Below are 16596 nucleotides of genomic sequence, written 5' to 3' on the forward strand. Positions count from 1 at the left end.
CAGCAACAAGTAAACCACTACTGATACATCATTCATAAAAGGACATTCGGTGTGTGTATAAAAAAACAAAAATATTAGGATTCAATGGTACTGATGCTGTGGGGAGTAAAACATACTTCACGAGGTTCTGAACAACTGATGGTACATGTCCAGTTAAGTTGGAGGTATAAATCCTTAACATTACTATTTTAAATAGCCTCTGTGACATATGAGTTACAGCTCTTTGGGTAGCTTTTGGTTACCTGTAGTTGTTTGATTCACAACTTGTTTTGGAAAATGCACGTTCAGAACTATGAACTTGTGTTTTGAGAAATTATGGAGAAACGACTATGTTTCAGCTCTGATTAGATGACAACATCATATTTTTCTAGTGTTCATATCATGTCCCATACACAGCTTTACGGCAGTGTTAATGGTACATCAAGTTTTGCTTTCACAAATAAAATAAAGCAAAACATCAGTTGCGTGTTAAATACACATTTGAAAAAGGATCCGAACAGATTTAATCCAAAGTATTTTCCGTATTCTGCATAAAAAAAACCTTATTACAGAGATGAACATATTATGTAAATATGATAATAACCATGCTTCCATATAACTATATATAAACAATTTAAATGTCACTTGGTTATCCATAAAGAGACACATAATATGTGCATAAAAAATAAATATTTGGGATATAATGTGTGCCTATTTAAATACAAATCCTCCTGTGTTATAGTCAGGACCAGCCCATTTTTAGGTTATAAAATGCATAAAAGTACCTTTTAAATTTGTTTATTGTATCAAGGCTTTTTGACTTTGTCAGAATTTCTATTTAAACAAAGTAAAACAATAAAACTAAATTATATAATGAAATGCGCTGGTGAAAATTATGACTTTTTTATTGTTGGGGTTGGTTTAGACCCAGTTATGATATAACATTATAAAACAGTAGTGCTAAAGCTAAAGTCATAAACACACTGTGAGCTCACTAACTCAGTTAGAAGCTACTCTCTTTAACGCTTTGTCTCCTTCCCTAAATAAACAACCCCTTTTATTCTTACTGCTTCACTGAAAAGGTCATCCAAACTGAGATCTACATGTAAGACCGACTCATTTTGGTGACTTCAAGTTTGCATCATGCAGAAAGAATTCTACAATAAGCCAAGCTCTTTATGAGAAGAAGAAGGATATAATTATCAACCAGAGGACACGGATACAACTGATGAATCTGGTGAGGAGGTCACAGTTGCTGAAGCTGCTCCTGCTGAAACAAACAAATCCAAAAGTGGTGATATCTCTTGGATGGGCGAGGCTCATTTCACTGAAATTCAACCCAGGCCCAGACATAACAGTATGAATGTTTTGCCCCTTTCCATGGGAAATGCTCCTTCTGGCAATACATGCCCAGCAATTCAGGCAAATACGACATAATGGGATGTGATGCAAAAACCAGCTATGCATCGAATTGAAGACGACAGGAAGATTTAAAGAAGCAAACCTGCGAGTGGCATCCCTGAGAAAAAACAAGGAAAACATCAAGTCCTTGATATGTTTTCTGGACTGCAACCTCGCAGCTGCTGTGAGGAAGGACCTGTGATACCGCTTATAATATTATAATATGTTTTTATAATATTAAAACTAATACATATATATATATATATATATATATATATATATATATATATGTGTGTGTGTGTGTGTGTGTGTGTTTGTGTGTGTGTGTGTTCCATTACCTGTCAACGATAGTAAGGTAACATAACACCCTTTTATTTTAAAAAATTTTTTAGAATGGAAACGAGATATGCTGCAAAAAGAAAGAGCCTGAGGGCCACAGGAAAAATATTAAAACCCATCTTTTCATGGATAAGGAAGCCTAACAAGGTAACTAACAATCAAACTGCATGGTAAACCATTGTTTTGAGGATATTCTTTGGTTGATTTAGGACACGGGTCAAAACCGATCAGTTAACATAAGAGATAGTAACGGAAAGGTACCACAAGAGGAAGGTTTAAACCTCCTTAATTTCCAGGAAACCTGATGTTTAAACATGTTTTCTATTTTAGCGTGAAATGTCCCTTTAACGACCCAAATGCTTCCTTTTGCGCATGCGCGTTGCGCAGGTCTCCTCGTGATGACAGTAAATGACAGCAGCGTTCGCTAATGAAGAAGGCAGTGTGAGACCGCTAACCGCCAACAAACACTTGACTGACTCGAGAAATCTTATGATCAGCTGTGTTTAGAGGAGGTGGGAACAATTAGTACGGACTAATTACGTTTGGTAAGTGACTGATTTTATGGTAACGCGTATTGTTGTTCACATTTGGTCCACTCAGGAGCTTGCAGCCTAAAGCTAAGCTAACGTAGCTATCGGGCTAGCTCATCATTAGCTTGACCTGCTCGCAAACGTTAGCCCAGTTTAACTTGGTTAACATTAGCAGGCTACTACAAAATTAGCCAGTTCACAGGGCTACTTTCTTTCCGCGTCCCACAAATCAGTGCATTCGCAAGTTCGTCTTTACTGGAAGCAGTGTGACACCTGGGTGCCCCTTGTTCCACTTTCCTTCATAGCTTTTAGCTGGCAAATACCGGTCATATGGTTTAATTGATATGATTCCCGGGTCGTCTTGTGGTGATCTACTACAAGTTAATGGAGCAGGCGTTTACGGGCATTAACATTACCCATCTCGATCTGCTGGCTGCTTGGCCAAATCTCAGGAGTGGAAACAGCATCAAATCAAGGACACTATAAACACACAAATGCACGGCAGTTAGAAAATGTACATGTTTTATTCGGATTTTGTGTTAGATATGCTTTCACCCACTCACTGAGAAAAGTGGGTGCGGTGTCTAAAGTAACGTAAAAACATAGGTACAAACATGATGTTTGTAACGTTAAGGCTTGTTAGGCCTTAGGATATCAGAAGCATGTTGTCATTGAACACGACTATTCAAATAAGCGGTACATGTTTCTGGCAATAAGTAATTATCGCTCGGTTTTGTCCGTTATCATTATAGTAATTACTGGTAGATTACAAAAAATGAAGCCGGTTAACTCAAATTTAATTCAGCCTGTTCGTTGCCAATTGCAAAATGTGAAACGTTGCTCCTTGTCGTGTGTTATGTCTTTAAAAAAAAGTTGTAATTTTTCCCCCTTCCCAAGGTTAAGCTTAATGACAAAAATCACAACACAAACATACACGTATTTGTTGTACAGTACAGTGCAGTAAAGTCTTAGCACCTGTAAAATAACTAGAGCTACAGTTTCCACGTCCTTAGTTATCTAAGCCCATAACTCCCATATTGCTCATCACGTCATGCTTTTTTGTTTATAGCCTCAGTAGTCACTTTCAGTTTAAGTCTTTACTAAAAATTGAATGTGATTCAGATCTGACTGAGGCTCAGCAAACAGGACTTTATTCCTCTGTATTTGTGACTACAAAGTGCCTGACCAAGGTTCAAGTTTTTCAGTCTGAAACCTCAGCTACAGTCCATTCAAATTTGTTGCTCAAAATGCTCAATAGTAAAGCAAGCAGGCAGCAGTGGGGAGTCATTGTTAGTTAATCCAGATAATAATAATAATAATAATAATAATGATGATAATAATCATTATTATTATTATAAATTTGTTGTAATACAATGATCTGCAGCCACCCCTCAGGTGATGTTTACTTTTATTCTTGCTCCGTTTCATTTCGTGTTTCATCAGTTCTTGTCCTGATGCATTAATAAAGTGTGTGCTGGTTAAATTGGCCAAACCTGCAGCGAACGGTTAGTTTTTACTCCTTCAGAAAGGATTGAGGTTCAGGAAAAATGCTGAGAAAGGTCACCCGTAAGCCTCACATATTTTCTGTACACTATCTGCCTGCTGAGCAGTGTAAGAAATTCTGAGAAAGGGAAGTGTGAAGAGGATGTTTGCTCGGGACCGCAGATACCTTTTGTGGAAAGTGAAATCCTTTAAATCTATAAATAAAAAAAACACTCAGTTCTGTTGGTTTGTGTGTGCGCTCATGTAGTGGGTGGAGTGGGCTGTGATCCAAACACCTTTACTCCGATGCTGAGATATTTACTAGAAGTAGGAAGCGCAGAATAAGTCCCAGAACATTGTCCACGCTAACGGTGGTGTCTTGATACAGCCCCTTTTAAGACAATAATTTATCAATAATATCTGTGTAACCGAATGAGAAAAATAAATCTGGAGAAAAAAGCAAGAACAATGAGAGATTTATTTATTTATTGTATTGTGGTGTGGCATTGTATTATTATTGTTATCAAGATGGAGTTTTGCTAATGAGTCATTTCAGTTAGCTCCTTGGTTTGCTTTTTGCTCCCTGTCTTCTATTTTCCCCTCTGAGTATTTTCTTCACCACAACCTACTTAACTTCTGCTCACATTATCCTCCTTCATTTAATAAGCACCATCAGAAGTTTTTTTTTTTTCCCCTAGACTTGCCCTGGCATTGATAATAAATTAAGGCGTTTAGAGATGTTATGAGTGAACACTCGGTCCTCTCGTGACTCATGTTAACAGATTTCAGTGGCTGTCCTGCCACGACTTTTATTCTCACATGCAGCTTACAGAGTTGAAGATTATGCCTTCCCTCAGTGTCTGTTGTTTGGTTTCTCTTCTGCTTTAGAGTTCCTCTGTGCTCTCCATGACTGACTCACAGGTAGCTCTACTCTGTGGATTGTATTGACGCTCGCATGCACATGAGGCTGTGGCAAATGGCAGTAAACCTCTCTGCTAGACACTTAAAAGCCTAGTTGCTTTTTCACTTCTGTCCAAATATGTGAGGAATGTGCTTATTCAAGAAGATGAGCGGCTCAGTGGAAGTGCGCCATAAGTGTGCTTGTAAGCCAATCCCATATGGAAAAGAAATAATAAAAACATATATGATTTACTCATGAAAGTGGCCACTTTCATGAGTAAATCATATATCTTTTTAGTAAGTATACAAAACATACAAGTTTCATTATATAATTTTTCAAGGGATCTTATATGCGTTTTCCCTCTTGTATGCTTTTCATACAAGTTTCATACAAGACAGATAAAAACTTTATAAGATTTATATATATCTTTTCCATATGGGAATTACCTGTCAGTGACTTACGTTCAGATCTGAAATGACTTTTGAACTGAGAGAAAATGACTTTTTTGTCTTTATTATTCTGATCTGTTAATTTACAAAGGTCCAAAATCTAGAGCAGTTTACAGTACAATAAAGACCCAACCAGGGATTTGTTGTTCCAATGTATTAGTATCATCAGTAGTGGAACGGGAAAATTCAACATCACAAAATGGATAAGCCTTTCTGTAACCACTGGACTATGGTAAAGTTTGGAAATGATTGGCACCTTTTTTACTAATCATTGGTTAATCATTTTGGTCATTTCCAAAGCTTAACGGCTGACTGATGTGGGTTTTTCTGTTGTTGTTGTTGTTTTTTTTAGCCTTTATGTTGATAAGCACAACATCTGAAGCCTTAGTTCACACTGATCATTAATATTTGACATTTTATAAATAACACAATTTGTTAATTAATAGAGAAAATAGAGAGATGATTGAAAGTAGAGATTGGTACTGACAGTGACTACTCCTTGGTCTTCTTCTTCCTGCTTAATGTGCAGACTCAGGCTGGCAGACTTGGGGTGAAACCCTCCATGCATTGTAAGGAGCTTGTGTTGATGTCAGTAGCTTCAAGGGCTGGGCGATATGGCCTATATCCATATCACGGTATAATTAGAAGCATGTGTGGTAACGATATATATCGCGATATATTCTTTTCTTCTGTATAACGTATTTTACACACTATAAGGCACACTTAAAATCCTTTAATTTTTCTCAAAAATCAACAGTGTGCCTTATGTATGAATTCTGGTTGTGCTTACTGACCTGAAACCGATTTTATGTGATACACGGCACGCAGAAATCTGTCAAAAAATGTTTTAGTACGACTTTGGTAAGCTATGAAGGCGCACCGCTTGATGGATTGCCGGAACATTACGGCTGCTTGCGAAGTAATCTGGGTCCAAAACTCCGTCTTCTTCAGGTCCCAAAGTCAAACGAACACTGTGGCATTAGGGCTGTTCGATATTAGAGCAGGGTGATATGACCAAAAATATTTATCACAATATACATTTGAAAATTTGCGATAACGATATAACTGACGATATAATTGACACTAGACAAAATGCTTTACACCTCCACAACTTTATTAGTGCAAAAAACCCTATCAATGTATTTTCACTTAAACAAGCAGCTGTTTTTTATGTACATTAAAGTTATATAAAAATGTAATAGTGCAAATTCCTTGCTGACAATTTAACCAAAAGGCATTTCCAGTGGAAATTGGCCGACATATCCTCAGCATAACCATGTATAATATCCACAAAACTTAAAAAGAGGTTATACACACACAATATGGTAATATTATGTTGAAGCACAGTACGTATTACTCCGTGTGGCGCCTGCCTACGATAGCCGTAATGCTCCGACAATCCATCAAGCTGTGCAGCTTCGTAGCTTAGCAAAGTCGTACTAAAACATGTGACAGATTTTTTTAGTGCCGTGTACGACATAAAATTGTTTCGAGGTCAAAAGGCACACGGGATTATAAGGGGCACTGTCGATTTTCAGAAAAATCAAAGGATTGATTTTAAGTATGCCGTATTTTCCAAACAACACCATAATAACGACGGCCCGCTAGCATGCGCTACCAAAAATAGTGCTTTGTTGTATATCTGACGGACAAAAGCTAAACCAGTTCCACACCACTGGAGTTGCAGCATTTTTACAAACCAATTCTGGTTCATCCGTTTCATTTAACGATCCACTTTCGCTCTTCTCATTCTGCGTCGCCGCCATGTGCGTATGTAAACAAAGGCACTGCGCATGCGCATTTTACCCATATTCTATCGCGATATTTCATTTTCCTATCGTTGCCCAAAATTACACCGGTATTACCGTGAACGGTATGATATAGCCCAGCCCTATTCGATATAACGATATATATCGGATGATGATATAAAAACGTCTATCGTTTCATTTAAAATAAACTGTTTACGGCAATATTTTTTTCATCGTTTTGATGGACACTGTAGTGGCTATATTAATTTCTTAAAGTTCTCTATTTCTCTTATATTTAATATAACCACACTACGGACGGACAAGCGCCTGTTTTTATGCGTTATGGTTAGCAACAACGATGGTAACACCATCGCGTGTCCGCTTGTTTATGTTCCACATAAACCTTTCACAATAAAGCTCAAGATCCTGTTGAGACTTTTCAAAATAAACTGAATCACGTGAAAGAGCAGATTATTTATGGATGAGAAGTAAAAAAGAGCCGCCAGGTGCTAAAAAATAGACCTTAGACTCAAACGTTAGAACAGGCTTTTCCCCGCAGCACCCTGTGTAATAAATACTCCTAAAGAAAACTGAGGCTGTTACAACTTATGTCTAAAAATGTATCGTTTCATGCATCGGTTAAAACACTCGACTCCAGCTACATGACGCGCAGCTGGAAACACTTCATGCAAGTCGAGCTGCCCGAGATTCACAGAATTTACAGAACTTGTTACATTTTTGTGATTTATATCGCTATCAGGACGATAGAATTCTTTTTTTGGGAAATGAGATTTTGGTCAAATCGCACAGCCCTATGTGGCATCACTGAGAGTTAAAAGCTGTCTAAATTCTTTCATCTTTAATAAAATGATGAGCGTTGCTGCTCTACCAGGTGTAAAAATTAAGTTTAACATCCAGGCATCCATGAAAACAGAATTTATTAAATTCAACGGAGTTAGAAGTTAGCAGGAAGTTAGCTCGCTAGTTTCCACTTAATGTTTTGACTTGCTATATCAAAAATTAAAACGTACAGCTCTACTATCACTTCCAACATAAATGAAGACAGAAAACTAAACAGCAGTGACATTTGTAAGGTTACTGAAGTTGGGCTAGCTGGTATATAATGATGTCCTACGTGATTGCTAGCGACACAGCTACGTTAGCATAACATTAGCACAGTGAAGCAGAAGGATGAATGCCAACTTTTTCCCACTCGATAAAAGTTAACGTGAGGGTTTCTAGTGGTTAGGGACAAATGCAATTGCATGGCAGGATGCTATAAAGGGACCAAACTTCAGTCAGGAGAACAACTGAGATAATCCATCCACAATACGAGGTTAGTCATTAATATACTGCAACAACATGGGAATATAGCAGCTGCGAGAGAATTCAGCATTAATGAATCAATGGGACGGAAGTGGAGGAAACGCAGTTTTTGGCTTTCCCCATATTCCAAAAGTGCTTCGTCTCTTTGCTATTACTGTCGCCCGGCATAATTTGCAGATGATGTTGTTTGCAGCCGCTGTAATGCTTTCGACCAAAACAGGCGCAGCTTGATGACACCATCAACATGCTCTATCGCGGTAGAGCGGTATAGTCAAAATCTCTACCGTTGGCCAAATTTATATCGTTTCTACCGTATACCGTTTATACCGCCCACCCCTAGTAGCTTCTATCTCCTCCTTTGGCCAGCTTATCATCACAGTGGGGTATCTGATCACAGGCATGTTGATTGCCCAGATCTTGTTCTTCACATTCAGCTGACTCCTCAGGAATTGCCAAGCTAAGATCCTGTAGGACTTTTATATACAGACAAACTGGTGATGGCTAACTAACAAGGCATAGGAGTGGTGGACAAACAGAGGAAAACACCCCTAGTGACAGATGTATCTATACCGAGTGATAGCGACATCAGGAGGAAGGAACACGAGAAGCTGGAGAAGTACCAAGGGCTGAGAGAAGAGCTTGGGAAGCTGTGGAGGGGGAAGGCAACAGTAGTCGCTATGGTAATTGGAGCACTCAGGGCAGTGACCTCCACACTGGGGGAGTGTCATCCCTGGAACAACATCTGAGATCTCTGTCCAAAGAGCACAGTCCTAGGCATCTGTTAGAGGGCCCGAGCTTGAAGGGATAGAGATCGCCTGCAGGGCGAGTGGGGAATTTATTTTATTTTATTTTTTTAGATGTGTAAAGCTGGTTTCAAAACAAACAACAACATCACATCTAGGTTATGCAGACACGCGTTGTTGACATTATGTCTACGTTACATGTATATTGTTTGTAACTACATTATGCTAAACAATTTTTAGTACAGTGACGCGCTGGGGTGACTGGAATCTAATGGCATGCATGTCTGTAAATAAGTGTTCATCAAGCAGTTATAATAATAGAGCTTACAATTGATTACTACTTCTTATACACAAAATATGTTGCTTGCAAAGAATAATAATAATAAATGTCTTTATTCTAGTGCTGTCAGTGTTAATCTCATTAAAATGATGTCATAACCGCATTAACGCAGCAAATCTCCGTTAGCGAGTTAACGTGGATCGCCCTGTGCGTGGGGCTGCACGTTAGCGCGGGTAGCTTGTTAATGCATTAGAGCGGGTAGCTCGTTAATGCGTTATTGCCGTGCAGCCCCACGCACGGGGCGATCTACGTTAACGCGCTAACGGAGATTTGCCGCGTTAATGCGGTTATGACGTTAACGTCATTTTAACGACGCTGACACCACTACTTTATTCATTTCTTTGGTGTTTCTGATCAGCCATTTTTACCATTTGACTATATATAGTCACATAATGTTATAATGCTGCTTTTAATGAAAAAGGTAAACATAAAAATGATGAATAGTGAAGTAAAAGAATCGCTGTTTGTTCTTTGCCATGGGAATTCAATGTAAAGCCAATCATTATGTTTGCATAACCAATTTGATTTGCTTGGTGTATCAGCTCTAATGTTGTAGTTGTCTGTTATCTTCCGAGCAGTGACGCTGCCCTGCAGTCGTTCCTGCTTTTAAGGCAGTTTTCTCCATTAGTCTTATTCTTCTTCTCCTCCCAGTGCCTAAACTCCTTATTTTAATCGTTTTTTTTAAATGTTTGCAACCACACACAAAGAGGCTTTTGTGGATAGAATTAAGGAAGAAATCATTCAAATTTCACGCATTCTGCTTGGATTATGTGTTTTGGCTGTGTATGAGTGGCAAAGGAAGAATGATTTGCATTTTCTGCTCTGTAGCGCGTCCCAGAGCTTGTGACAAAGCCTGCTTTTGCAGTTGTCACTGGGCCAGTCTGCAAAACACACTGAATGCAAATGATCATTTTCCTTGTATGATGTAACCATCATGAACAATGTAGTATGTGGTGTGATCTTAATTTTCTGGGAATCTGCCCATGAGGGGAAAAAAGAAACAGAGTTAAAATTTTCTCCTTCAAGGTCAACCCCTTGTGCATCTTTGGACCACTTTTAGGACTGTTGAAAGTTCTGTTAGGGCTACCTGTACTGTGTACTCTGCAATTATTTAACCAAGGATCTGAAAACACACAGAGGTCAAACATAAACTTATTTCAAAATAACCCAAATTTGAGTGGAGGTTCATCACTGGTGTTGTGAACTGGGTCTCTGGTCATAGCCCTTGTGTACTGGCACACCGTGCATTGAAATTTGGACCTCAATACTCAAATGGATCATCGTGGCATTGCCGTATTGGTCCATTTGGTCGATCTTTGTTTTTATTATTTATTATATTTTATTTTCAGATGTTACAGACGGGACAGACATAAGTGAGGGATAGGAAAGGGAGAAAGAAAGAGGAAGGAAAGGAAAAACAGAAGGGGAGAGGGACAGTGAGAAAGGGGGGGAGAAAAAAAAATCTCCTGGATCACCTGTTGAGAGAAGAATAGAAAACAAGCAAAAAAAGACAAAACAAAAAACAAAGCAACATACTAAACACAACACCATCGCATTAATCTAGCTAAGTGTAAACAGCAGTAAATACTAAATATTCAATGTTGTTGTGCAGCACGCAGGACAGATGTGCTTCGAAGTAGCAGCCAAGAAAGGTGTAATTTGGGTCTACGAGCAGTGAACACCCGTGTGCATACCTGTGTGGATCAGCGCGCTTGTATTCCAAAGGTTTCTCCATGTAACGATCTGCTAGGGAGTGTGGGGGGGCCACAGCCCCGTCCTCCAGGGTGTGAAGCAGGTATGGAGGAGATCAAAACTCCAGACATCCAGAGGCCCCCAGAACACAAGAAACCATGGAAGACCAACAGAGGGGCAGCCGCGCCACTGTTCCAGTAAGAGCTGAGGAGAGTCCCAGATGAGGGTTCACTCAGCAGCCGCGGAGCAGAAGCCAGGGGGAGTTGCAGTGACGCGCCCATGAGCTCCGCCGGCAGCCAGCTGTGCCTGAGTGACCGAGCCCCAGGCCGAGAGGCCGGGGGCACCCCACCCCCGAAGGGGCCCGAGCGAGCCCCAGGCTCCAGGCCCCGATAAGCGGCCGCCAAGGAGGATTGAAATTTGGACCTCAATACTCAATACAAGAAGAGGATCCTAAAGTGGAGGGCAGCCAAATTTAAAGTGTTGTTTTTCTTCTTCTCGGGGGCCGATTCCCAGAACTTTTTGATCATACCCCATATTAAGCCAATTCTTTAGAGAGAAAATGATCTGCTATAGAACAATTGCAAACCATTAGAATACTACTCTCTACATATACTTCATTTCATATATATACTTGACCCTTCAACAGCACGGTTGCCTGTGGTAGAACGTTACAATAACTGCCCAAAAAGTGACTAAAAGACAGTTTCTCCATTTTGTTTGTTTAAAAAAACAAAACAAACATTAAAAAAAAGGAAAAGGTAAATCCTTTCAGTTTCAGCACTTTATAGTTTTTCCATGAATTTAATCCTTCACTTTCACAAAGTTGAGACTTACAGGAAACTGAATAAAATGTAACATGTGTGGCAAACAGTATTTAATAAAACCAATAGCATCATTTTATTGTCCCTGCCTGGTGAGTTCTCACTTCCTCCTACCAATGTGCCCTTGTGACACAACTGTGACTGAAATATCAGAAACTTCTGTGTGTGAAATCGGTGCAGTTCCCCTGATAGAAACCTTTCTCTTGTTGATGTCACGGTTGATAAAAGTTTTTTTTTTTTTAAAAATGTCTATTTAGTTTTAGTTCTACATACTATACCGATTTACGTTGTTTCCATTGGATCTTGTCTCTTTCATGCTCCAGTCATTTGCCTCTCTGCCTGAGTGAGCCGTTGAAGATGGTGAAGCCAGATATCCACACTCTGGCCCACCACCTGAAGCAGGAGCGGCTGTATGTGGCGTCAGAGAAGCAGCTGATCCAGAGGCTCAACAGTGATGTGCTGAAGACAGCTGAGAGGCTGTACCGCGCTGCATGGATCGCAAAGCAGCAGCGCATCAACCTCGATCGTCTCATTCTCACTAGGTTAGATCTACTGTCACGATTCACTGTATTGTTGGCGAATAAGAGAAAAGTCCCGAATATTTTGTATTTTTAACCTATACGCAGAGAGCAATGTAAAAATTACAATTTATTTGGGGGAGAGTTAAGGAAAGTTGGGCATTTCCAAGATTTGACTTGGTTTGCAGAAAGACATTTTAGCCAGATTGGTAAGTAAAACGGAGCTAGATGCAAACATTTTAGTGCAATTCTAAACTTTTAGTTGAGTTTGGTCTTTTTAGGGAGACCAAACTGGACCAAATGGAAAGATTAAAACTGCTGTTGGTGGAAGGAATTCTATAAAATGTGGTAATGACACAACTCTGTTCCACAGTGCTGAGGCCTCTCCGGCTGAATGCTGCCAACATGCCAAAATGTTGGAAGATACACAGTTTATTGATGGCTACAAGACTCTGGGCTTTCATGAAACAATCTATGGAGAGTTCTTGGCCAGGTTGAGGGATAATCCCCGGCTGGTTGCGTCCTGCTTGGTGGCAGGAGAGAGGCTGATCCAGGAGCACACTCAAGGTGCCATATATACAGTCTTCACCTCACTTTATGGCAACTGTATCATGCAGGAGGATGAGAGCTACTTACTACAGGTCAGTGATCCCACCTGCTTCTGCTGTTACACATTAGTAACAGTTTCATAGGTTTTCAGTGAGATAAGAGGTTTTCGTCTGGTTCATCCATCTTTCTTTCCAACTACCAGGTGTTGCGGTACTTGATAGAGTTTGAGCTGAAGGAGAGTGACAACCCTCGTCGTTTACTCCGACGGGGAACCTGTGCCTTCAGCATACTGTTCAAGCTCTTCTCCGAGGGCCTTTATTCCGCCAAGCTCTTCCTCACTGCCACCCTACACGAACCTATTATGCAGCTTCTGGTTGAAGATGAGGACCACCTGGAAACCGACCCAGCCAAAGTGACGGAGCGCCTCACTCCGGCCCAGCAAGAGCGCTACGGAGAGAAAGGCTCTGAGGGCTACAAGCAGAGGGTGCAGGCAGCTGTCGAAGCGAACGAAGCCAAGCTGGTCGCTCTGGTCAACAAGTTTATCGGTTACTTGAAGCAGAACACCTACTGCTTTCCTCACAGCCTGCGCTGGATCGTGTCCCAGATGTACAAGACTTTGTCATGCGTAGAGCGTCTTGAGGTGGGAGAGGTGCGCACCATGTGTACAGATCTGCTGCTGACCTGCTTCATTTGTCCAGCTATAGTTAACCCAGAGCAGTATGGCATTATCTCAGACGCACCGATCAATGAAGTGGCTCGCTTCAATTTAATGCAGGCAAGTGGCGGAGCACGTTTTCTCTTTGTAATGTCATATACACGGCCATTCTGTTGTGGATGGGTTTACAATGTTTTTGTTTTGCCATACAGGTGGGGCAACTTTTGCAGCAGTTGGCAATGGCCGACGATGATGCAGACCCAAGGCGGAAAAGCAGTTTGTCCAAGTTTGATAAGGTAGGTCTGTTTCTGTAAACAGAGTAATGTGTTTTTTGTTTGGGTTTTTGGGGTTAAAAAATGAGGGGCCTTATGTACTAAGATGTGTTTTCTGGGTCTCTGTTTGGCAGAGTTGTGTTGCTGCTTTTCTGGATGTGGTGATTGGCGGAAGAGCAGTTGAAACCCCACCCATGTCCTCAATGAATCTTCTAGAAGGCCTCAGTAGGACTGCAGTCTATGTTACTCATAATCAGCTGCTTTCTCTGGTAGGCTGTTTTACAGTTACAGTATATGTCCCTGTTATGTGTTTTGACAAAAACAAAGTACTTGCAGGTTAATCGTTGGTATGTTATCAAATTTCGAAAATTTAGCTACTCTATTGAGCCACTCGAAGGTACTTGAAAGCCAATAGCAGGATGAGATGGCTCTAATTAATGTATTAGAGAAATTGTTCTAAGTATCCTACATATAGCTCTGTCTGACTTGATGGGATATGCATTAATACATGGATTTTTATTCAAGATCATAAAACAGATCAAATTCCTTTTAGTATGAAAGCTAGGTGCGGTCATTTACTCCAATCACTGCAAAAATAACTTTGTAGATGAACTGAAGCCGTGTGTAACTCCACACTGGGAACCAGTTTAGGTTTCCAAAGAACTTTGACAAATCCAAATTCGCCTTTAAGATCAATCGGATGATCTTGGAAAATGCTACATTCTACTTCCTGCTTACACTTCAGGTTCTAAGGACTGTGAGGACTTCATTTTTGATAGATATAATGTGCTCTGATCTTGATCGGAGGCTTATAAATAAATACAATCTATCTAAACTATTCATACACAAACATTGGTTCTTTGAGCAAAGCTGAGCAATTACTCAAAGCTGGAAACGGAGTAGCTTATATTAGTAACTTTTAAATTCTAAAGTAAATTTCCCTGCAGAAATCTAAATCAAGCTTTAGTGGTATCAAGAAGCTTAGTGCCAGTTTTTAAGTTTCTCTGTTTATTAGATAATTTGTCTTTCTGTGAGTTAATGAAGCTCTTAACATGCTTTTGTGGGCTTTTCCAACTTTGTGCATCATTGCTTCCTTGAATGTCTTATGAAAAACCTTATCTGGAGAAGTGCATTCTTAGTCCAAAATCAGATTTTATATGCCTGTACTTAAATATATACTGAGGGGCACCTCTCTGCACTTCTAATTTTGTCTGTTTAATTGGGACAGCTGGCTCAAAGTAGCTTCTGAAGAATTCATTAGTGCAGAATTTAAGTAACGTATTCCAGTCTGCACTTCCAGTTATTACTCAGTACGTTCCACGAACACATGAAAACGGTGTAGTCCTTTTCCATGGCCTGTAATTGTGGCTAAGGATCAAACCATGTCTTACATATTACCTATAAAGAAGTCCTGGTAACTCGAGACTGTTTTCCTTGCAACTCTAGGTGGAGTTTGTTCGAGGCTTGATGGCAGGGGACCACCTTAGAGAGGAGGAGCACATGGCATTGGAGACCCTGCTGGCCAATGTGCCTCAGTCTCGGACTGTTAAGAGCAACAGCCTGGAGCTCACTCCATCCAACACCCCTCAGCTCTCTCCAGCTACTACTCCTGCCAACAAGAAGAACAGACTTCCTATAGGTAGCTTTCTCCACAGCACCTGTCCTTCTGTGACTCTGGTTATTAAGACTGTATGCACTGGTGTACATGATCTTAAAAAACTTTTGGCTTGATAAAAATCACAATTTGATACAAGGACTAGAAGATATAAGTCTAGAGTTTGTCTAATGAGGGGCAAAGTAAACAATTAGAGTTGAACGGTGATAGCTAGTGAAAGCCTATATTTTATGAGAAGCTAATGAGCTACTTCTTAGCTTGTTATAAAGATAATTAGTATGGCCTGGATTGAGGCTCTATTAGAGAAATGACAACCAATTAAATTACCAAATATAAATGAACTAATTTTAATTGGAATGGATGGAAAAGATGCATAGATTACCTTCATTACCATTTTCAAGACAAATGATTCTGTAGCAACTCTCCTTAATTAGAAATGAATCACTTGTGCATTTATTTACTCAATCTTGACTACTTGGACTACTTTGAATTCTCAGATACTTTGTATTCTGTCTCCAACTCCCTACCTTGTCCTTTTCCTTTCCTCCTGTGCTGCCAATGAATGACCAGGACAACACTTAGCTGCTATAACATCCTGGGACCCCACAACCACCACCCTGTCTGCACACATTCCATTAGTAACCCCTTTTGGTGGGTAGCCTGTCAGTCGTGTTAGTGGACGAGAACCTAACCCTCATATCTGTGGCTTCTCTCAGCTTTATGTTAGATGACACTCATAAGACGTTGGTTCACGCTCCAAGCTGCACAGAAACCACGCTGCCGCACAACTTGTTACCTAGCACTGCTGTTGTCGTTGTGCTCTCAACATGCCTGCTTTGCCCTTCACAGCGCTTTGGCTGATTATTAGAGCTAAGATGTTATTCCACTCATTTTGTTTTATACGTTTTTTTATTTTTGTTTTCTTCCCCCCCTGTTTCTTTGCTTCCTTAATCAGCGGAATATGGCTATTCATTACCAGGTAGAGTGGGGAAAATCTATCTTTCACCTTTTTCCCTTCTGGTTTATACCTCAGCTGGACTAAGCTAAAGAAGAAACTATTACAGTTAAGGATGGTCATGGTGACGAATTTCATAGTCGGCTAAATAACAAATAAAATTAGGCTAACCAACCAGTATAACTTAGAAACACTCAGATATCAAGTTAAATTTGAAGACCGTTTAATGGACAGTGCCAAAAAGTGTCTAAGAAAGACATTTGAGTTTAATCACATTCTTC

The 16596-nt window shown here is 40.1% G+C and overlaps 1 protein-coding gene across 4 annotated transcripts in view; it reads left to right on the plus strand.

Moving 5' to 3' along the window:
- Positions 1-2097: 2097 nt before the first annotated feature.
- gapvd1 (GTPase activating protein and VPS9 domains 1) overlaps positions 2098-16596 on the plus strand; it is a 32807-nt gene continuing 18308 nt past the window's right edge. For 2 of the 4 annotated variants that reach the window (XM_026186781.1, XM_026186779.1), the window contains exons 1-8: positions 2098-2264; positions 12075-12293; positions 12643-12910; positions 13021-13593; positions 13686-13769; positions 13880-14014; positions 15192-15384; positions 15931-16011. In XM_026186781.1, coding sequence (XP_026042566.1) covers positions 12109-12293; positions 12643-12910; positions 13021-13593; positions 13686-13769; positions 13880-14014; positions 15192-15384; positions 15931-16011 — 1519 coding nt within the window. In that variant the 5' untranslated portion in view covers positions 2098-2264; positions 12075-12108. Of the gene's footprint in view, positions 2265-12074; positions 12294-12642; positions 12911-13020; positions 13594-13685; positions 13770-13879; positions 14015-15191; positions 15385-15930; positions 16012-16315; positions 16340-16596 lie in introns of all 4 variants that reach the window. The other 2 variants (XM_026186778.1, XM_026186780.1) reach the window with 2 other exon arrangements.

The sequence above is a fragment of the Astatotilapia calliptera genome, chromosome 12, assembly GCF_900246225.1.
Source record: "Astatotilapia calliptera chromosome 12, fAstCal1.2, whole genome shotgun sequence".
NCBI classification, from domain to species: Eukaryota; Metazoa; Chordata; class Actinopteri; order Cichliformes; family Cichlidae; genus Astatotilapia; species Astatotilapia calliptera.